Below are 24,692 nucleotides of genomic sequence, written 5' to 3' on the forward strand. Positions count from 1 at the left end.
CGTTCGTGTGACATTCGCATCTCAGAGCAAACCCGAAGCTACAGCTCTCGTGGCATCGCGCAAGAACCGAAATAAAAAGTAAAATGAAATAAAAAGATTTCGAGTTTTTCAATGAAAAAATCAACGAAGAATAGAGCGCAATTTTTTACACAAAGTTGGTGGAATAAAAAATGAAATCGATTGTAGTTGAATAACGGTGAGCTAGGGAGGTAAAAAGAAGAGGGGAGAAGAAAAAAAAATCTGTAAATGACAGAAACCCGTGTCAAGAAATATGAGATTTCGAGAGAAATGTGAAGAAGGAAAAGAAGGTATATATGTAATAATATACAGCAGGAAGGAGGCAGGAGTTCACCTGACTTTAATATCACAGGAAATGGTTTTTCTCTCTCTCAGAAATACATTCTTCCGTTTCCTCTTTCGCGAGATATAAACCGCAGCTGTGGCGGTACACCTGTATTGTACGGTAGTAACAGCTTTCGGTTAATACATATTTCTAACGCTAAAAAGTCTTCCCCCAACTCCCTCGTAACACCACGCGTTGAATAATATTTCTTTTGCTCTTGAGGAGTATCTGGTATAGTTTACAACGATATAATTAATTCAATTAACTATAAGATTTTTCTTCTTCACAATTCATTAGCCCGAAGCAGAGTGTATCGTCGTCTGTATATTTACTATACATATAGTGTGTGTATGTACACGTAACTAATTCTCTACAATCGCATAGCATCGCTTATGTAATATAACTAGGTGAATATTCATTTTGCACAATCAATATAACAATTGTTATACGTACGGTATACATGCGTATGTGTCGATACAGCAGTATAAATAATTGTACGAAATTCAGATATGAAGTTACGAGAAAAAAAGAAAAAAAACTTCCGACGGTGAACTAAGATTTGAAATTGAATGGAAAACGATTCGGTGTATAATCGAGGCACAAATCTAGCGATACAAAGATGATAGTGATGAAAATAAGAACATCGAGAAGAGGAGGATGCAAAACGAATCAGCAATAAAATCAAAATCAATATAACATCTGCCACATTCACTAAATGGCGCCTACATTATCAAATACACATACAGCTAATTCTAGTGATATGTGATGACGTGATTATTAACTAATCAATCAATTGATTTATCAATTATAACATAACGAACAGTATTTCACTGAAAAGCCGTGTACTTTACCTTCTATTTTATAAGCCCGGTGTAATTAGATCCTATAATTATCTACATATTTTCTCAATTACGATATTAGATATATTAATTTTATTTTTATTAACAAACTACTCATATCATCCATGCAGCGTCGCATAATCGATTCAACTACAATTTTTCTCCATTCATTTATTTGTTGATTTATCATTTTTTGGCTTTTTTTTTTCTTTTTTCTTAGACATACAAGCATTTGTCTAGGGTATACAACGTTCTACTATAATTCAGATAGAATTATTATTATCATTATTATTATTATTATTATATTTTAGCTCTCGATATACTGTAACTTCACAATGCCACTGTGTAACGGAACAAAAAAAAAGAAGAAGAAAAATCAGTAAACTTTTTACACAGATATTAAATTAAAAATTGTTCGTTCTCCTCAGTTTTTTTTTCTATATCTTTTTTTTCTCTTTCTCTAGTAGCTGGCCCCCCAAATAACTGTTGAGCTTTTCAACTAGTTATGTTATACTCAAATCCCTTCGACTAATAATATATTTATTGTATAATATGCACGTGGTGATGTTGATACATGTACGTGGAAACTTTAGTTTAGCAATGATAATAATGAGGATAATAATAATAATAGTAATAATAATCTATGAGCGATATACGTATACTACGATAGCATTATATACTATTTTGAATGAAGTATGTAATTCTTTTATAAAATAAAGTCGATTTTAATATAACTATTATATTCATTAAAATAAATTGTTTTTTTTTTTTCTTATATTAACATTAGTTCCGGTATAGGTATATAAATATTTTTGATCGTCTTAAAATTTCTATTATTTGCGACGATTAGTCTATGTATAATTATAACCATTTGTTTTTTTTTAACTTATCTACATGTATTATATGAGGTGTATAGATGTTCACACGTTATACAGTGTCTATATGTATGCAGTTGAATATAAATAATGGAGAAATGATTGTATACTTACTATAAGATCTACAGCGAAACTATATAGTGATTGCAATATGATTATTAATAATAATTATAATCGCAATAATTTTAGCGTAAGGGTGATATGTACCAAATGGAAGATTCACGTTCACTTATACATATATAAAATATATATACGTATAAATATATCATATATTCACGCACGTCGATCTGTACATGCGTAATTTTTATCCGGGGCGTGTAATAATTACTTCTTCTATTTTTTTTTTAAACAGAGAAATGTATACGATAATTATAATTGGTATGTATTCATGGACTACTGTCTCCGTTTTTCGAGTGACTTTTTATTTCCTATTTTTTTAGAGTCCCGTGAACAGACTTTTTACTAGTTTAATGTAGAATTTTTCCAATAAATAAAAACACACGCCGCGAAATTATTGTTGTTAATAATTTTACACGTATTCAATGCACTCCAAAAGATCCGGATAACTATATGGTCACAATTTTTCTTTCTTCTTTGACTTTCTCTCATGTGAACGAACAAAAAATCAACTCATGCAGATGCAACGTTATCCCAATCACGTCTTCTCGGATCTTTCAAAGTTGTCGAAATTTATTTTCTATTCGTTTTTTTTTGTGGTTTTTTTTTCATTTTTCTATCTCTACACTCTACTACATGTCTGATAGATTTTACAAGCTAATTTTTTACCCCGTCTCAATTTATCCATTTATGTATAATATACATAATTTAATATATATAATATTCAGCCTATTTCGCAGGTGATTAGCGCATGAACAAATGTCACGATAAATGGACTGTTTCTTTTTTTCATTTTCATTCAATTATTTATTCATTTCTCTTTTTTCTCTGCACCGAACTTCTGCTCTGTAGATTACACACGTAATATTATCCACATGTGACAACATGTACGCGTATACCTACGTATACATACATTCAATATTATCATATGCTATGTATATACATATATATTTTTTTATTCATATATCATGCCTAGGTGAAGATGGTAGTTTTTTATCTCGCATATTTTTATTCCGATACGAATCGTTGCGATATCGTATCATCGGTATACTCTATAACGTACGGTGTCCAAATTTTATGTGTACCCCATTTTGTAATCTGTAATAATATATAAAGGACATCATTTTTACATATACATATGTACAATACATATATCAGCGTGGGTAATTCGAGAGCGGTTATCTCGATGACAAATTCAGATCTCAATTCAAATCTCGTGATGTTTCCTATTATAGAATTGAAATTGATGAGAGCCGAAGTTGGCGTAGAAGTTTTTGCTTCTCTTACAAACGACCCACCCTAATGTATGTATACAACCGTCATTGATGTACGTTCTGAGGACACCCGCTGTTAGGACGCCTCGTCACAATACTGGCTCAACTCATTCCGTTTATCAATCTGTACCACGAGGATGTAAAATTTGATAAAATCACACCCAGGGCCCCGGGACCGTACCAAGAGCGGAGGTTCCTCAAACGGTACGTTGCTCAAATTTATATCATGTATATCAATGAATAATTATCTCGAGAATTACGTTATAAGCTACAAATTTATTTTGGAAGGTTATATTGTATCAAAGACGATGTACTCTTTTTTTGTTTTTTTTTTTGATCGTCCAAATCTACGCGTCCTCCTGTGTATTTGTACGGGGAAACCATCCGGCTTCGTTCGCCCCTCTTCTTCTCTTCTTCTTTTTTTCCAATTTTGCGCACATCATTCTTCCCTCGTCATACATTCTAGGCCTTTTGAAAATCAGGGAAATCTTGGTCAACGAAACGATTCAAAAAAGAAAAAGAGAAATCAGAGCACAACGAACTTAAAAGCTCGTGTGACGGTAACGCGTAAAAATCTTCCTGCAATTCGAATAACGATGTGACATTTAACAATGAAACTGATAAGAAAGTAAGAAAGAAAGGAGTAACATTTATTTACATGACGCAGCAATAAGTAACTTATTTATATACTATATAAGGACAACATAACATGCATAATATAGTATATATGTTAATAAGATGGGTATACAAGTATGCTTATACCTACTAAAAGTTGAACCATACGTGCTGAGTTGTTTTATGGAACATTCGGAAATTACTTAACAGATTTTCTCATACCTAATGTGAACCATAAAAACCGTTGTATTATGGGTGATAAAATGTTTAACGGTGACTGACCTCCTTACATATATTTCATTGAAATAATTTCCGGCCATAACAAGACACTCTGTAAATAATTTGAAATCATTTTCATCGTCATCGTATACCTGTTGAACATGACACGTACTTTTCGGTCGGTATAAACTTAACCAAACAATAATAACAACAACAACAATAATAATAATAATGAATCCGTGAACAATTAACTCGTACAGATACATAATGAGTGAATATTCAGTTAATATATGTTTATTCATCTATCGTATCTGCGAAGAGCTCGTTAATTGTTGTAATTCATGATGAAATGAGGAGTTCGTTTTTATTATAATTTGCCCATAAATGTATAATACGTCATCGATATCGTTTATCCGGACTGGTTCCTCGTGTTAACTTTCTCTTTCTTTTTTCCTAAGTTTTTTTTCTCTTCTTTCTTTCACCCTCACTCCGTGAAAGAATATAATAAATTCAATCCTCCGCAGCAGGTGTTCAGGAGGCGATTGATCTTTGTAACTTATATTAAGGACGATGAATCATTTCGCTGTTTTTGCTTTTCTGTTTTGTTTTTTTTTCTGTTTTCTGTTTTTTTTTTTTTTACCTTTTTTGAAAACGTCGATTTGTCACGATACGTTCTAACAGCGTTGAATTTTTTTCTTGTCTCTGTATTCTTCGATCAATGAATAATGAAATTTCTCATTAGATTATAAAAAAATTTGTCGACAAAATAAAAGCTGTCAGTATTGACGAGGAGATGAATAAATCGTAGATACTGATCGCCCCGGCCGAAACACTGGACGCGACCGCTCCGTCGCAAGATTCGGGTGGATCTGAAACAGAAGAAATAAAAAAAGAAGCAAAGAGAAGAAACTGAAACTAGAAGAGAATGAAGAAGAATTTCGAAGTCCGAAAAAATCGATTTGGAAGATAATTATATTTGTTTTTTTTTTCTTCTCAAACGACGCGCGTCGTCGCGACGCTTTCGGGGCGGGTCGAACCAACTTAAGATCCGTCGTCGTCTCTTTTCAAGTTGCGTTGGAAAGAGGTGTGTAGTTAGGTGGGTGTACTGCAAAGCTATAGTACGTGCTACTGCAGTTAGCTCTAATTAAGCTCACGGTAGACAAGACTAAGGTGGAGGGTTCGGTATACACAGGTATACCCGCCGTGTATATAACGTCATTCACCTAGAAACTCCTGAAGTTTGAACTAATGATGGGTTTCCTACTTCTGCCTCGAGATTATAATTGCACCAGCTATAGACGACAGTTTTCTCTTTTTCTTTTCTCTTTCTCGCATCTCATTTCTGATTATTTTTTTCTGTGGTTTTTTTTTCGTTTTTTTTTGTTTTCTCCAATGTCATTGTTTTTCTCGACGAGATACGACACACGCGTATCGTCAAATGACAGAGATCGAACGAATTTATTTTTCTTAAGAGAAAAAACAAACAGAATAATTGAGTGGGGGAACGTACCTGGAACACCTTTGAGCCGGGGAAGAAATTCATTCCAGAATGCACAAGCCGTGGCTCTGGGCCCTTTGCCTAGGCCACTTTTTTCCGCGTCGAAAATAAAATATTGCGGTTGATCCCTCGAATATGTCGGCCACTCGACACCCTCCGCCATCGGTTTTCTGTAGAACAAGGAGAAACGAGGAGAATAAGAAAATAGAAAAGATGAGATTAAAAGAGGATCGAATCGACGCGACGATAATAATCATCGCGCTTGTACCGCGTGCGCGCGATACACCGAGGGTGAAATATCCCGCAACCCCATCGAAACGGAGTAATGATCAAATTATCCGCTCATTTGATAATATTTTTTTTTCTCTCTCTTCCTTTTTGTCGAATAATTCATTTACCGCGTATATAGGTCTATTTTTGCGGGATCTCCTCCGCCGAGAGATGGATACATACATATAATACGGAAGAGAATATACGCGAGGGGCGGGAATTAAAGGGAGAAAGAAAATGAGAAACGAGAGGAGGGAAATTTCGCTAAGAACGAGAGGAAGAAGCGGGCGAACGGAGCGAGAGAATTACGGCAGCCTCTGGGGTGTGCTTCGCCGCTCAAGCTTTTTCCTTCCTCTACGAACTTCCGGCGGTAAAACAAAGCTGCACGGTATACGGTATCTACGTTCTTAGCCGTATCCAGACACACGAGCAGCGGTGCGCCCCGTGCGTGTGAACGTACACGTGGCCCTGAGACATGCACCTCCGTAAAATCCTGGAATTTCGGGATTCTCGGAAACGAAAGCTCCATATTCACCCTCCGACTCAAGGGTGAGACGGTCGCGAAATTTCCTTTATTTTTTCATCGGACGAACTAGATACGATATCTCGATACGGGGCGAAACTTCGAGACCTGTGGCGCCTAGTTTTTTCGAAAAAACGAACTCGCGTCGGCCGAGGTTGTTGGGATCAAACGCTCCCGATTCATTCGTTCGCGTCTTTTACGGCGTCCCGATAAAAAGATGTCTCCGTGCGTTATCTGTGGCGAGGCGAGGGGGAGAAGGAGATGGGCGAAGAAAGAAAGCGGAAAAGTTGAAAGAACGAGAATAAAGGTGAGGTGAAAGGAAGATATACGTGTCATAATACACGGACGTTGATCAATATCTGTGATTGCTCGTTCGCGGTAGTGCTGGTCCATTGTCCGCAGCATCCCCGTACCGCCGCCGTGCGACGTAATAGAGAAGAGCTGAAAAGGGGGTGAGAACGGAAGAGAGTCGTATCTGCTGTCCTGTGTTCACCGACACATTATGCGGAGTAACCATCAGGATATTGCGGCATTATATGGCGGGAAGCAGAAGTTAATGTTGTATAAAACAAACGGAAATGCAGGGGCTCGCTAGCGCGGTTCCGCTAGAATTCCACCATCGGTATATAAGAACGAGCGATACGGAAACAAACGCGCGAAACTACCCCTGGCCACCGCCTCTGCCACTTTAGCTACCCCGTTGTTATACCTACCCGTTACGTACGACACACGTTCACGTACGTACGTACGTACGTGTACTCGCTCTCATTATCTTGATGCAGACACCTTAACACGTGAGAAAATAAGCTCCGCGGTTAAAACCCGATATCATTTAACTCATATCGCGCCCCACGTTTATCGTTACGATACGCCGGCGTACAGGGTGGGTGTGTACGAAAGTATCACGCCGTGTGTCCTACGAGCGAGATATCGCGAGATTTGCACGACGCTAATTTTAAAAGAGACTTAAAAAAAATAGTCGAGAATATTTCCAGTTCGTATGTTATACAGTTTTTTTTTTTTATTTATCGCTGGATCGATTAATCACGTTCACGTGCGAAACAGCTGGTCAACTTTTCGAATGAAAAATGACACGACTGCGCCGACTGTGGGAGGAATTTCTCGATTCTCCATCTAGATTAATTTTTAATTACATATTTTTTTCTTTATTCCACTTTAATATGTAACGAGGTTCGCCTTCGCCATACGTTTCTCTCGCTTTCGATCGTTTCCCCGGTTCTTCTTGTTACCTGGTCAGTGGAGAGAGCGAATTCAAAAAAGAAAAAAAAAAAAGAAGAAATTCAGAAGAGCGCAAAAAATGAATAGAGAAAAAAATCTACCGAGTGAGAAAAAGGCGAAAAGCACGACCGGTGTGTGTGCATAGTTTTATCCCTGTACATCGGTAAACCTAGGCGTGCCATGCGTCATCATGACCTTAAATCTTGATCAATTTGTCGCGGGGTGGCGCACAGAGGTCGGTCGGGGGTTTACCTCCGACCTGGTATTTGCCGGCTATAAAAAATAAAGTATTGCTTACAGATATGCGTTTACCTAGCGTAATACCTTCGCATCTAAATCAAAACGTGTAACCTCGTTTTTCTTTTCGCTCTCTTTCCTTCTTCCTTCGCGATCAAGATATCCGAAAGTTACGTTCACTCGAAGTGGAATTAATTATAATTCGTAGGAGAAATCCGACTCGATGATATCAAACGAATCCGATCGGTTAAAAAGCAACGGGATTTTGGGCGAAAATTCGGGAAAAGGGACGGAAAACTACGAGCCCGCGTACAATTTTCTCCGAAAGAGATATTCCCCTTCAGATCAAGCTTCGAGCGTTACTTACACTCAATTAACTCTCTCGACTCGATTTTTTTCATCCCCCTTATTTTTTTTTATCTCGTTTTTTCAATCGACCCGAAGAGAACGTTCCACCGCGGACGACGAGTCCGGAATTTGATCGCCGTTCTTATGGAAAAGCTCGGCGTTACGGGAGCCAGTTACATCAGACTTATTGTCGGAATGGATTATACTGCGATACGGATATGAGAGGAGGGTGGGCTTTGTCCGTGAGATAAAATCGTCCGGGTATCGAAGGGGATCGAAGAATTCCCAGAGGAGAAAAAGAGTCAGAAGCTTTTGGACGCGGACCGCGCGTATAAGACATACGCGTACGGATACACGTATCCATGTATACAGCTATAAATGACATAAATAATTCATGGCTGTATGTATGTATATGTGCAGCAGACACACGGTATAGACCTAGGTTATTTCATCTCAATATTCCATCGGGTGATACCGCTGTATCGTTGTACGTACTCGCGAACTAAAATATGTAACATACGTTGATGAAAATAGAAAAAAATAGAAGAAAAAAAATAAAATAATAATAGGGACGAAGAACGAAATCCTCGCTGCTGAAATAACGAAGGCAACGACGCAGTGACGATGATGACGATTGAATGAAATTTCTCACCCCAGCAGAGCGAATCTTGAATAGGCCTGCATCATCCTCAGCGAAAGTTCGCGTTCCTTTTTGTTGTACTGCAACGACTGATTGAGCGGATGACCGAATACGTATTCGATCTCGTCGCCGTGCATGACGCCCATCCATTCGCCCCAGAGGTTCGTACTCGTTCTCTGGAAATACAAATGCGATATTAATCGATGAATTATTCATGAATATATATAGAGAAGAATTTTACTTTTTCTATATTTTCCGGTGAAATATCGCGTCGGCGCGAAACTCGTCGCGCAATAGCGTCGCCGCGCGAAGGCTTTCGAAAGTTGCAAATTCGACTGACAATGAACAAGGTTTTGAATAATGTAGACGGTTGCGGGAAACTCTCCGAGGAAATTCTATGGGCGAGTAGTTCGTAAAAAATTTAACCTGTTTGGCGCCCGTGTACGTAACGAACACGCGGATCCGTCCACAAAAGGGGGACGGGGGAGGGCGGCGACGCGATGCAGTCCGCTGCAAGCTCCGCGATGATTCGAATTCACGCCGATGTTTCAATTTTACCTTTTCGACGTGCGAAGTGGTAAAAAATATCAACGAGTAACGCAATTTTCATACATAAAGAATACCCTCGAGCCATCCCCGGCGAGGAGAATGGCGCGGGGATGAGCGCACGGGTGGATTGGGAGAGAGAAAAATGAAGCTGAAATACTGACCCCCATTTATACCGTTACTCGAGATACCCTCAAGAAATATACATGGTTATGTACATCGCGAAAAAACATAAGCCCCGAATTTTCAATTCTTTCAAACTTTCCACATATCGTTGCGCACGGGGTAGAAAAAAAATTACGTAAATATTTTTTATCGCAGACTCGTAATTTTTGAAAATTTTGTTTCGTTTCTTTTTTTTTTTCTTACAACTTTCGTGAAAAGCAGACGGATACGTAACGTCGCAAGTTCGAATCGTGAAACACGGAATTGCGGCAATCGTGAAAAACTTTGTGCAGAAAAAAAAAAACAACCAAAGCGGGTAATTAAAGTTTCGCGAAGACACGAGATTCTCGAGATTGGTAATTAGCGAGAGTGAGAATATGATGGGGCGAACGGAGGAGAGAGAGATAATATCATTCGACACCCTCGGATATCGTCGTGTGCGGCGAATTGCCCCGGAAAAAAATCCGCACGTACGTTCGACGAATCGTACGAAAACGCGATCCCTTTTCCGATCTCTTTGTTTTCTCGATTTTCAACAGGCGGACGTCCGAGAGTCGCGGCAAAGTGAAGAAGTTGAAAAACTAGAAGAGATTCCCTATGTGCGACGACGAGAGAAAATAAAAAAAAAAACAAACAAACTAGTTACCGGACACTGGATAGAAAAATAGTTTGAAAAGAGCTTGTATAGAAAGGATTCCACGGAAGATCGGTGTTTGACCGAGAGTTCTCGGTCTCGAATAAAGGAAATAACTCGAGTAGAAAAGTTTTATTAATTGAAAGGTAGTATAATGGAAAGGAAGAACCGAGATTTCTTCCAGACGAGAGATTCCGAGCCACAGCTTACCTCGAAAGATAGACATTATCAACTTGTCTTGATCGTTCGGCTAAGCGTGACGCCACGGATCGTAAAAACGACCGTCGCATCTGTCTTTGTTTTACAAGAAAGCTTTACTCTTTCTCAACTTCACTTTTCGCGACAACCCTTAAACTTTTAACTCGGAAAACTCCGTGGATATCCTACGGTAGAAAATTAAACATTTACTTTGGAAAAGCATTCGCAGCAGCTCTTTGAAACGAATATACTTTCACGTATTTGCTCCGCCTCTGCCTCCTTAACCTTCCATCTTTGAACGTATCCTCGTCGGAAGGATAAAACGTTGGGAAAAATTTTACCGAAAATTCATCACCTCGGACACCGGAGTCCTTCTTCCTTTTGCAAAACGGCACCCCGAGGCGCGCCCTTGCGCTTTCGGTTTACTCAGCAATTACGCTACGTGTACTACTATTTTTGAGTTACGAAAACTCGGCCGAGATACGCCACCCTCGAAATTGCCGAGCTTTTGGGTCAAAGGCTGCGCCAATGACGTTTGGAATCGCCCGACCTTTCGCTCCTATAAATAGTTAATTTTACTCTCTCTCTCTATCGCGACTATCCGCTTTCCCTTCCGCGGGCATAACACTCTATTTATCTCATCCTTTCCCACCGCCGTTTCCAGCTGCTGCAATTACCTTCAAAATTCCACGCCGCCGCGAAGTGCGCCGGCTGCAGGCGAACCTCTTTGGTGATTGAATTTTTCAACTACTCTTTTTGTCGTTATTTTTATCATTTCTCGGCGAACTTCCGGCGCTCCGAGTTCCGATTTTGCGAATAGAAAATTTTTTTTATCCATCCTCTGGCGCGACGTCGTCGAATCTTATCCGCACGTTCGGACGCGTTAATTAAATTTACCGGTGTCGTTACGTACATATTTCGATAATTAATTAACCGATGCAGACAACGCGGAATTATATCGCCCCCGGTCTAATGATACCGCAAACTCGAAACTCGAGACGTAACCGAGCGATTGCCGACACAAATGCGGGTCAGAGCAGAGGTCGAAGAGTACGAGACGAGTGAGCGAGGGTCTCTGAGAGAGTGCGGAATCGAAGGTGGTGAGTTTTGTAAAGTATTTCTTCTTTACCCGTTTCCAGAAATCCCGGAATCTCTTCTTTTTTTTTCGCCCCAAATTCGCCGCGTTATTTTGAGACTTTAACAAGAGATTACGAGAACCGGGAGGAGAGCGCGAGACAAGAATCTTAACGGAAAAGGTTCAGCCCCCAGTTACGTTGAATCGGCGCTCTTAAAGGGTTTCTTTTCGGAATATCGTTAATTTTTCCGTCTCCTCGGACTCGCCCAACTGTCCTCGAAATGAAACGGTAACACGGAGAGGCGAAAAGGGACGCGAGAGAAAAATTTCCACCGGGACACAAATCGCCCGAACAATTCTTCGGAGGGTTGCGAAAATATACACGCGCGAATGGCTGCAGCTTTACGTTAGGTAATATGATTTTATCGTCCGTTTTTTTTTTTCTTTTACTTTTTATTTTCACCCTCCGAGTAGCAAAGAAAAACAATTTGACTACCCGATAAAATAGCTCGACCATTTGGGTCACGTATACACCCACCTTGAGGGCGCCTTCAAAATTATCTGAATAAAAACGTCAGACCCTTTGCAGGTCTGGAAAATCTAAATCGCGAACCATTGAGTTTGGACTCTGAGAGAATTTTATGAAGATAAACGAGAAAAGATGCTTCGTCCAGTTCGTCGAATGATCGGAAAACGCGTCGAGCAATCGCGGAACGGAGAGAAGAGAGAAAAAAAGTTCCGACGCAAGCTCTCCGATGCCAGATGAAACATTTTAATGACGGTTCTCCGCGTAGCGAGAAGCTGCCGGTGGGAAAAGTAGGCGATGAAAATTTTCCGCCAAAGTTACACCGCAATTAAAGTTACGACGGTCGGGGTGCTAAATCTTAACCCCCCCCCCCCCTCCCCAAGTGACGGTGAGCTACGACGACACTGTCCTTTAAATTACTTTCGCCTCCTCGAACACCTGAATAAAACGAACCGAGACAAGACAAGATGGATAAACTTCTGAGGTTACATGACATAACTCATTCAACTATGGATGTTAAATCTCTTCGCTAAGACTCCATCATTTTTTCGCCTCTCTTTCCCCCATTCTCCTCCTCCCCTTCGACGTAGGTACGTGAATTAACTTGTCGTCCTCCGAAACAAGTTTCACAAAAATCAAGTTTCATCTTCGAGTCCGTCGAGACCCACCTCTCAATCTTATCGGATTAAATTGATCGATCCAAATCGAGCTTACGTTGAACCCGAAAGCCGGCAGTGCCCAGGGAAGCCTGGGAGAGCTGTAGTTGGTTCGATTTTAAACCGCTCAATTTATACGCCTGTATATAGGACATGTTGTGTGCATAGCTCATTTGCTCACCCCTCGAATGGATCGATACGGATCGCCACGTGAAAGGTACGTACGTACGTACCTGAGTGGGGTACGACTGACGACCCTAAAAATTGTCGGTCGTCGTCGGATTACCTCCGATTTTTCCGAGGGATCCTCGACGCCCTGAATAATTGCGAATGTCGATCGTACGGTTTATACTCGGCCCGTCGGATGATCAATTAAAAAAGCAAACCGTGAAATTGCTACGATTCGACGCCTACTCGCCCCCCGAACGACCCCCGATGTGATTCGCTCGGAAGAAAGCGGCCATTCGGGCGAAAAATCGGAGCTTTCCTAATTCACCCGATTTTCATAGAAAAATTTTCCACATCGTCGCGGCTGTTCCGGACATTAGAGGTCGAAGTTCGAGCGTCATCGGAGGTCACCTTTGAAGTTTGTCGTCGATATAAATGCCTCGGGGCTTCTCGGGGTGATTTTGGCGGCGGTAAGGAGGGGCAGAGGGGGAACGACGGGGAGGTCTTCCGAGCATTCCCCCGGGAAGACGGAGGGTCGTACAACTGCGACGTGTTCGAAGCCAACCTAGTGATTTATGCAGGAGTCGCTTGGACGGCGCGATTAGCAGTGCTTCTTTTCGCGTTCTTATATAGCTATACCCTCCTCCACGGTATATCACCCCGGCATCGAGCTATCCGAATGGAAAATCCTCTCGATAGTTTTTAGCGCGGAACGAAAAACCGAAAATAACGATCGGGATGAACGAAAGGACTGCAACGTACGGATGATCGATCGTCCATTTATCCCCTGAATTTTATAAGCCGTAACTCGGTTTCCGGATAAACTTTGTACATTCCCCGATATCATTCGGCGGAGATTCGATTCGACGATCGAGCAAGAGTCATCCGCGTCGGTCGATCGAAACGCCCGGTAATACATACCGGGCACGTTTTCGTTTCTACGGGGGTAAAGGGAAGCGACCGCAGAACCGTCTTTTGTGGCGCTATGCCGTTTCAATCGCCGAAATAACAATGCTATCGCTAACTGAATACCTTTAGCAACATCACAATCGGAACGTTTAGCTTTCACAATGTATCCGTATATACCCCTATTTCTACATGGCTACGTGCCTATCCACTTCATACACCCAATACCGGTATTTGTATTCAACGAGACAACCGGCAGCCGATCGTTCGTACAATCGCACAATTCACAAACGCGTCGGATGGACCCTTCCGTCTCCGACGTATGCGCGGCGTAAATTCATTCAACCGTCATTGTGTTTGGTACTCGTTACGTAAATCGTTAAAATTTTGCTACCCGAATTTTTAAAGTCCGCCTCTCCTTTCAGACTTGACCTTTGCAAATTTTCAATCTTTTACTCAGACACGGAGTGCGCCCCGCGCGGATTTTCTTCGCGGATCTGTAAGTTCGTTGGAAGAAGAAATTTCTGAATTCCTTCGCGGAGTGTAGCGGGGGTGGGTGTTCACGTTCACGAGACACGCGTCTACGTAGGTATGTGCGAGAACACGTCGTGATCGTAATAACATATATTCGCGGAGCTTTCAGCACTTAAGTTTCTCGTATCACCGCCGATCCAATTAGCCCCCATTCCCATTTCCGCCCTCCCTTCGCCCTTATTTCCTCTCCGACGCCCTTCCGAGATTAGGTTATAAAATATTGAGTCAGCCATTTCTGTCTATCAGCTTTCCACTGTACAGTCCACCTCGCGGTTCTCGCTTGGTGAAAAGTATTTTTTTCCCTCCCTCGATACTCTCCGATAATCTTACACGTAATCGCAAACGGAATAATAAATTCCGAAGGAATCTTGATACAAAAAAAAAAAAAAGAGAAAAAAGAAAAAAGGACTCACTCGATCGGGTTTATCGAGGCGCGAGTTATCTTTTATTACAGCTACGGGGTTAAATGTTAGATACACCCATCAGGGTGAAAAATTTTCCCCGGGGATTACCTCCTGCGATTGGAGATTAAATTTCTGTCTCATTTATTACGCATAAATTTCTCTCACCGATAATAACAATTATTCGCTCGTAGTGATTTGAGTGACATTCTCATCCTGTGGCATAACTCGACGGTAGTCACCAGAAATTCTATCTCATCTCCGGTATTATCTGTGGAGAAAGTGAGCGAAATGGGCGGGACTGCAACTGCGTCGAAGACGGAAGAAAAAGAGGTCGGAATTGACGATGAATAATAATAACAAATGGCAGGAGAGAAAGAGGGAAAAGAAAAAAGGGAGAGGGAGAGGGAGGGAGGGATGATATCTCTTTGTCAAAGCCGTCTCGCTCATCCGGGCCGTTGCTTACGTATCGATATGTATATATCTGTAGGTAGGAGAGTTATTATAAATAAATATGGCGGGTATTAGACGTAAGCGGTTATTTATGAAAAAGAAGGGAGACGGGATACACCGCAGCGGGAGCTGGGGGGGGTTGAGGGTGAGGGTGAGGGTGATTTCGCGAGAGCGAAAAGAGCGGAAAACGCCCCCAAGTCTTCTTCGAAACTCCGGTAGAAGTGATCAAAGATAAGTGGAGGATTTACACGCGCGAGTGACTTCGATCCTGCGACTACTTTTTTCTTCGGATATATGGCACACTCTGGATATAAGATGGAAGACCCCGAGGCCTCGAACCTTCGAGTACGTATATTCCACACACGTGGATCCACGCTTCGGAGGTATAATAAAAAAAACAAAGATGAAAATTACGCGCCGTTCGAACACCCCGCGACTTCGGATCATCGCCGAGGAAATTTCAATCTCTCCATTCGCTCGATCTTCCTATCCCGACAGCCAATTTTACAAAAAATGAAAAGTCGAATTGAATCGTTGGATAGGTTGTTCGAAAAAATAAATAATTAACCTGGCGCGAAATCAACCGAAAAAGCACGCTTAAAATACGTGGAGAAAATCACTGTCGATATCGACATCGATCGCAGTTGAAAAAATTTTACTCGGCACAAAGTACCTAATTTTCAAAAGTATAATCTCAAATTTACACCTATATACATGTCGGCTAATTGGTTTTTATATTCAAGATGAGGGGATACTTTCGTCGTTGTAATTATCACGCTCTTCGCGAAACAGGTGTGAAAGTAAATTTAATTTTTTTCCTTCCCTTTCTCTCTCTCTCTCTCGAAAAAAAAAAAACTTCAACTTCGAACAACTTCGGGTAATTTATGTTTCGGGGTAAAGAATCGACGGCCAATGACGATCCGTAATTTATTTCGAGGGCCAACTCCGGATCTTTTAGACGATGAGTTGAAAAAAAAAAATAAATAATTCGTGCTCAAGGCAAATGAGAATCGGAATTAAGAAAGAACAAAAAAAAGGGAGAAACCAAATTTCGCACAGTTCACCACGCAAACAATGAAACTGGGCTAATCGTTGCGTTAAATTTTGGGACACGTGCATACATATACGTTTATCAACTCGTTAACCCAACGCTGCAATAATTCATGCTTCAACAGCTGAGTATACAGAGTCTGATGTAAAATAATATCGTGCTGCATGGATTGAAATTTCCAATTCGCATCGGTCGTTCGTCACACGTCGATGTGCATACATTACATACGATTGACCGCGTATATTTCCCCCCCCCCCCACAAAAAAAGAAAGGACGATTAAACTACTTGACGATGATACGAAATTTTTTTTTCGCCAAGGGTACGAGATAAAGTTCAGAGGGGTAATAAAATAGAATCGTTGAGAACGGTTTTTGATTTTGATTTTTAACGGGTGTATGTGACTAGCTGTACGATTGATAAAAATAACACGTCCATTTGTCAGCATGCTGAAAGCGTCTGTGCTGTGGTTAACCGGTCAGGTGGTCACGGAGACACCTGCGGCAGCTGTGTCTCGTTTTAAACAACGACGCGTTACGAATGACAATTGTTTATAACTTATAGTCGATAAACGTCGAATTATCCGTGGGATGGAAATAACCGTGTGGTTAAAATAGCGAGATTGCATGTAAATTTGATACCGAGAGAATCGAGTTTCTTTTTACTTTTTTCTTTTTTTTTTTTTTTCTATTACACATCCGCAGGGATCTCCGCAGACCTCGCGATTAAAAAGATCTCGTGCGCACGCCGGGCGAAATTAGATCCAATCAGGAAGCAAACAAGGTAAAAATTTCTACAAACAAATTCCTACGCGGATTAAACTCTTCAATTTATCCGACGATGAGGACTTGTCTGTTATACGTGCAACCCTTTCACTCGACTCAAGTAGGTACTCGCCAAGTTTCTACGGCGGAATTCTAGAGCATCTACTTCCCTTCAATGAACATTAAATATTTGCTCGTTCTAAACCAATTAAAATTTCTAAATTTCATTCATCAAACAACGCGCGGCTCCGGTTGTCTCGGATAATTTTTTTTTCCAACTTCAAGACGAACACCGAAATTCCGAAATTCCGAAATAATCGCGACGTAGCGATAACATGGCGGGTGTCTCGTCGCGATTTCGGGCGTCTCTCGCCGTCGCGGTTTTCCCTTCCATCCGATATTCGAAGGAAGGAGGGCGAAAGGGCCTCTCCCGAATGACCTCTGGAATACACCGACATCCACTTGAGAAAACCGCGTGCTTTACGGGACGCCATGCTTAATCAATTGCTCGAAAGTGCCGCGGCTCTTCGGATCGGCATTATTTATGAGGACTCTGAACAGCGTAGTAGAAGAGGGCACGGTTTTGAGTAGAGCCCGAGCCCCTTTTACCTGCAGATTGTATTTCTTTTACTTTTGCTAACAGAACAGAACGAAGTTCACCTCAGCTTTTACTCTTTGACCCCTTTTTCCTCCGAATCGCAGATATCTCGTTTCAGCTTGAGTTGGCGTTTTGTTTTCTCTTTTCTTTTTTACGTCGATATATATACGTATATAAAATGGCCAAGAAAAAAGAGAAAAGAGACGAAATACATAGCTTGGACGAAAACAGTACATAGGTGTATCGCGTAGGACTAAGTTTTGTTCAACTTTTCAGGTACAGGTAGGTAGGTAGGTACACACCTACTCGACGTTGAACAATTTCGCGGGTTCAGTGAAATGAAAAACTTTCATTAAATATTAGAAAGAGGCAAATATTCATACGTATGGTACGGATACGTGAATACGGACGAGATGGCGGAGCGGTGTTTTCGCATACCTCGTTATGCAGCACCGCTCTAGCTGAAACTTTGTTTCACGTTGTTGCGTCTATCCGATGAAATATTCAGCGCCCCAGAGGAGTAACGTCAGCGTCGGATGTCAGTCCGAACACGGTATCATATTCCAACGGCGGGTGAACTCCCTTAAACGCCGTTCAAATTGGAGAGAAAAACAAAAAGACAGAAAAAACCAGCGAAGAAAAAGCACGAGACGCATCAACGAAAGCGATCGCGAAAATATAATGATAAAAACAAGAGCAATGATAGTCAAATATTATCTCCCGCACTTGGCTCTTTGATTGCCGGGCATCAAGAGGGGTGGCGAAGAACGATCGGGGTGCCTACCTCGTTTTCGGCAAATGTTCGGCAAATCGACACTCGGCTCCGAGGGTAGGTACTAAACGCGGCAGTAAGGTGGGCCGCCAAGGAAATTGGATTCCGCTATCTTCGTTGTATAATTCGTATCGCTTGTCGTATAACGCAAAGAAAATCGTGGTATCGTTGCGCCGCGGCCCTTCCAAATATTCATCTTCTCGTTTCATCCAATCGTTCATTTTTCCGTCTTCGCCAATGCGGTAACCTCTGTCGCGAACGACGTCGGATGAATGATCTTCTGAAATCTTTCCATCGTCTGCGGTTTCGTACGTCAAAACCAAATTTTTGCTCCCGCAAGGTTGAGCGGAGCTTTTTACGTAGGTAGGTCGAATGATGGGGGGGGGAGGGGGGCGAAGCTCGCGGGAACACAAGAACAAAAGGAGAAGGGGCAGGGGGGGCAGGGGGAGAGGGAGGGAGGGAGACGGAGGGAGAATGTCATCGGTTTTCTGTCGTCGCCAAAATTTCTGCTGACGACAGAAACTGTCGGCGAGGTTGGTAAACGCGACGCGCGAAGGTCGTTGATGACTGTTGTAAACTCAACTGGCTATTAAGGCTCTTCACAGCGAACGAATCTCCGCTAACGGCGGCGTCGTTAGCATAACTCTGCTGTCTCAAAAACGCGTGGGCTTCTGTTCTCGAATCTTGCGAAATCTACAATGCTAAGTATCCACTCCGTTTGATACGAATCAAAATTCATTTCCCCTCGTATACTTTCCTCGAAGCGCGTCGACTCGCGTCGCTTATTTTCAATTCCATAATTTTCGCGAAATCGATACGATTCTCGAAAAATTCTCAAATTTTCTTCCTCCCTCCTTTTTTCTATTTTATTTTTTTTTCTCTCTCTCTCCTCGCGGGTACCGCGTCCAACTATGTGACGTCTACGGACGATTTTCGTTTTTTTTCAGAGGTTCGTTTTCGCCGCGCGTAAAATGAGACGTTATATTATTCTTGACGAGGGTTCGACTAGCTGTTCCTCGAGGGGGGCGGACGATCCGATTCCACAAATTCAAAACCGCCACCCCCGACGTTTCGCCCAACCAAAAACGAAGTAGATGTACGATAAGCTGAACGTTGAAACGAGTCACGATCAAGAGTTTCAAATTGGAGTGGCGCACTGTCGAGGGTCGATTGACAGCTGGTGGTAGACGTCAGAAGTCTTCGAAGGTAATATCTTCGCTGTATCGCGAATATCTACCCGCACGAATTCGCCACGTTCAAAACTCCTTCGGCGCGATACGTGTACGGTGGAGTTTTCTCGGAAGGAGCATTGTAACGGCCAACGTTTTACATCACCCTCCAATTTATAATTCAACTTGTTTTCGCGGGGAAGACGGAGATCGCGGGACGGAGACTCGCTAATTAGCGATTCATACCCACGCAGATTGCTCTGGCGAAACTTTTCGGAAACATCGAAAGGGACTATAAGCTGTACGCGCTCGTAATCACGCGCGTGTTAATGGCTGAGGTGAACGCGCGTATATTCGTAACGCGTGTGCTCCCGCTCCACCGCGATTGAAAAAAAATTATGAAAATCAAATTTTCATCAAATTCAGCCTCTGATTTTCGGCGAAGATTGTCAGCGTCAAACGCCGAGCGCTCGTACGAGCTCCGCCCTAATTGCGGAGAGCGTTAAAACGAGCGTAACGAGAGTTGAAAAAACGAGCAGAAAAAAAAAAAAAGTAGGTTATTAATGGTTCATATTCGTCATCCTTAGAGCGAAAAGTTTAACGCCCGTCCGCAACTGTTGCCGAGTAAAATTTGAACAAACGTGATATTTTTTGCGACGACGATTCAGATTTCAATGGGAAGTTTGACGTCACGCGATTCGTTAGAGCGAAAAAAAGGACCCCTGAATCGTGCGATGTAAGTTACTCATTTTTTCTATACATTTCAATCTTTCGTCTGCATTCAAACGAGAGGTCTTTTTTTTTTGAGAAGTCGTTAATATTATTCCACTGCACTCTATAATTTTGTATAGAATTTGTTTTTTTTTTCACTTTATCGCTCTCACTCGGTAATTCATATTTAACTGTTTCGCATACACCTAATGTCACACACAAATACGGGCCTGTGTAAGTTTGTACGTAGATACGACCCTCCAGCAATTTTTCGAAGCAATTTCAAAGCACATTTCTATACTCGTGAGATGTATTATACGCACGTAGGTATATACACGTACTCGCGCGTGTATGTGTTGACACGGGTGAAAATGAGAGCGATGTATAAAACGAGGCTCGCTGCTGCAGCTGAGGGCTTTTCAATTAATTATTACGTGAAAAGGAGTTTTCATAAATAAAATACTCGTCTTTATACATACCGTGGTACATACAACCCGCGGTATAATTATGTATCCGTACAACGACAAAAGGATATCCACGTTCATTATAAGGGTCGCTTTATCTTTATCCGAAGTGATCATCTACGAAACGGTAACGCTTTCTTCGAAAAGATTGTTCTTCCTTTCTTTTTCTTTTTTTTTTTTTTCTTTCACCAAAACATTCGCGGGACGATTGACAAATCCGCGAGAGAAAGAAAATTGTCGTATAATCTTCCAGAAATAAAGATTCGAAGAGGAACGAAAAAAAAAAGAAAAACAGCGGCTGCCGAGTAATTAATGAAGAGGATCTGACCGGGTCGTTTTGAAAAACCAAAAAATTATTCGCATCGTATTTTTTCATTCATTTTTATTTTTTTCTTTTCCTGGAGAGCTTTCCTGTCCTCCCACAGGTCACCTCGTCCATCTTCCGAGAGACCGGGACGAGGAAGTGACGCACTGCAATCGAGATAAGTGAAAGCCACCCCGGGAGCGTTGAAAATGCGAAAACAAGGTAAGGTAATTCGGGGTACGAGACATTCGAATTTAGAAAATTATCGTATTATAATTTTGGGCCGAGATTTTCCTCGTATCGATTCGATCGGGGAAACGAGAGTCTCGAAAATTTCGTTCCTTTCAAAATTTATCGCCGAAGAATCGACGAAGCAATTTTCTATCCGGTAATTAAATAGTACATCCGAAGGGTATCGGATCCCTACGAAGCGCGGAGATGAAAAAGGTCCGTAGAAATTCTCTTGAAATTAAAGGTCGCTGTACCAAAGGACCGACGAGGATTCAAGGGCCACCGAACGTCCCTTCGGACAGTAAAAGATCAGATGGTTAGGATTTAACTTGTTCGCCACCGCAGCTTTACAGACTTTTCCTACGGTCCTCGTTTCGGCTACCGCTCTTGTTACTACGTTTCTACGTCCGGACAGATCCGTTTCCTCCTCTTATTTTATTTTTTTTTACATTTTTCCTTCCCTTCGTTTCATCGGTTTTTTTTTCTCTCTTTCTCTCTTTCTCTTACTCACTTTCTGCCGCATCGCTTTGAGCGACGAACTAAGCGAGTCGCGTCGACGCGCAACATTTAAAGCCGAGCTTTCGTAAAAACCGGTATAAAGTAAAATCGTGACAACGACGATATTCCGTTAATTTTTCAGCTTTACGACCGTCGTACAATACTCGACGTAGCGATTGAACTACTTAAAATATAAACTCGACAAATTCATAAAAAGCGCCAATCCTGATTACAAGGTAAAAAGGTAAAAAGTGGGATAATCATTAGGCGATTGATACCTATATAAAATTCCTTTTAACGGTCGACGTTAAAAGTTTGAAGGGTACAATATTTCGAAGTTGTAATTATTATCGGACAGGCATTGGGAACAAAAAAAGAAAAAAAGAAATAAAAATTACCCCGGAACTTTGCTTTCATCCGGGAGCTTCGACAAAAATAATTCCCATTTCCACCGTAAGTTGACGACCAACGTATCGCTCGCCGTTCGAAAAATTGGAGGAAGAAAAACGATTTTCACCAAAGCACATCGCTGCAAGGTCAAAAGTGTAGGTGACGGAAGAAAGGTTCCCTCCATAGTTTCCAGAACCGACGTACGAAGTAACGAAGAGAACGGGGATGAGGAGGGGAGGCGGTGGTGCGGGTCGGTAGAAACGAGGAAGGAAACCCGCGTCGCAGGGGGTTAAAAGATGGGAGGAGATTCAGCCATGCAGGAGATTAGCGTGCCAGAGTGAATCCTTGAATGCGTATAAGGGTGGTCCTACCGCCTCGAGCTTATTGAAGTAGTAAAGACCAGATTAGGGCAGGCAAAGACGCGGGGAACTTCCTTCCCCCGTTGCGACGCCGACCCGGTCGAGATGTAAAGCGACCCCCGGCGCGTAATACCTGCCCTCTCTATATACCCCCGTGCACACACACGTAAACGAACGCGGTATCCGACGACCCCCTCATCGGCCCGACGCACACATACCGGAATCCAGATTACGATCTACCAACTCCTTTAACCCGAGCCGGTGGTAACCGCACGTCAATTTAACTAGTTCGAGCGACACAAAATACGTGAGATTTTCCGAACGAGATAACGGTCCGAAGCAGACGTAGGTAGCGCACACGTGACGGTTACGACGCTTCCGTTTCACCCCGTACTCGATGTCCCATTTTATTTTCATCGCTACTCGCAAGCTCGAGGATACAATTTTTCCATTGATAACGAGTTTCGCAAAGTTTTCCCTAGTTAATCCCTAGCGATAATTTAGATCGAACGAAACGACGACGTTTCGAGGGAAAATTAGGATTGACCCGAATCGACTGCGAGGGTACGGCCGAGTGTCAATCGTTCGATTGATTCGAATATCGTAGGAAAAGTTTGCGGGACGAGCTTGCGAGTGTCCGTCCCACCGACTCCGGGTAACCGGACGTTCGAGTATAGGTACGCCACCCCGATCGGTCAGAAGTGTTTAAATTGGGTTTTGTTGGACGACCGCCAAGTTGGCAAAGTGAAAACAACGACGACAACAAAGCTGGCTACGTGCACACCCCGGTACGCGGAGGAACACGTTCGACGTGGAGCCGGGTGAAATTTAGCGATAAACGGTTCACAATAGACGCGTCGAATATTTGAAGAGCTTTTTTTCCATCGGGCGTAAAAGCTTTTTTGACCGGTAATTACGACGTCGTGCGAACGATCGCTGTACTTTTTTTTTTTTTTCATCGTACTCAACGATCGTCGGCGATATGGTTATCAATTAAACGACGAGGGGGAGGAAAATCAGCTAAAAAAAAATATCAGCTTTTCCGCTCCAGCGATCTCCTTAACGGCTGTTGTTATCGAGAAAAGGTCGAAAGAGTTATCTCGCACCCGTGGAGGCCGTCGACGATCACTTCGGCGTCGGGGTTACACCGAAAGGTTTTTGCTAATCGTGGCGACCGGGCACGGATTTTGGAAATGTCCATTAAATCGATAAGGCGGGCAAAGTCATGTTTCTCGAAAATTTTGCTTTCGCTGGGCGAATTCGGCGCGTCTACACCACCGAATTTTCATATCTATACGGTAGAAATTCGGGGGGATATTTGGCGCGTACAATGAGGGGACGTTCGGTCAATCGACGCGAGCTTCTATAACAATCGTCGAGATAAGGCACGGAAACGAGGAGCGAGGGGCTATCCGTAGAGATACAAATTAGGAGCTCGAATGTATATATATGGAAACGATTCGAGCGCCGATCGGATCGATACATACCCTCGAAATTGTAAAATCTTTGAGGAGAGTAGATTCGTGGGATCCGTTTGTTTTTTTCCCTATTTTTCCCTCCGCTTCCTCCCTCTCTTCCGATGCGTGGTTTGAATAATTCATTATCCCGGAAATTAGATCGTTCATGATATCCTGCAGTTTTCATGCAATTTTCCGCGATCGCTCGTAAAGATTATTCGAGTATAAGACGTGATAGGTAAGAAGGTATGTATACGAACCGGCGGTGCAGTAACCCGTATAAATTATACCCACCTGATGCATAGTCAAAATTTACATCCCTTCGCGGGGCACGGCGTTATCATTATTTCTCGCAATCAGATGCCGAAAAAATTACCATCTCAACCAGAGACGTTTCGTTAATTTCATTCTCGTTCGTTTCCATTTTCTTTTTTTCTTTTTTTTGTACCGTTTTTGTCGAGGATTAACTTTTATCAATTTTCGATGCACGTATACTTTATGACGCTCTCGAATGACGGGGGCGTAAAAAAGGCGGCTCGTATCGCGAGTGTTTTCGAGTTGGAAAACTTTTTTGTTTCCCCGAAAATTTACGAGGCGGTTGTACCGCGACGGTAAGTTGGTCTTTGA

The 24,692-nt window shown here is 42.1% G+C and overlaps 1 protein-coding gene across 1 annotated transcript in view; it reads right to left on the reverse strand.

The window, feature by feature from the left end:
• Positions 1-1,036: 1,036 nt before the first annotated feature.
• The window catches only part of LOC105683533 (acetylcholinesterase), a 73,221-nt gene continuing 49,565 nt past the window's right edge, over positions 1,037-24,692 (reverse strand). Inside the window, exons 4-6 of the mRNA XM_012396195.3 lie at positions 9,050-9,213; positions 5,793-5,950; positions 1,037-5,151 (exon numbers count right to left, since the gene is read on the reverse strand). Coding sequence (XP_012251618.2) covers positions 5,021-5,151; positions 5,793-5,950; positions 9,050-9,213 — 453 coding nt within the window. The 3' untranslated portion in view covers positions 1,037-5,020. The remainder of the gene's footprint in view (positions 5,152-5,792; positions 5,951-9,049; positions 9,214-24,692) is intronic.

The sequence above is a fragment of the Athalia rosae genome, chromosome 6 (assembly GCF_917208135.1).
Source record: "Athalia rosae chromosome 6, iyAthRosa1.1, whole genome shotgun sequence".
NCBI lineage: Eukaryota > Metazoa > Arthropoda > Insecta > Hymenoptera > Athaliidae > Athalia > Athalia rosae.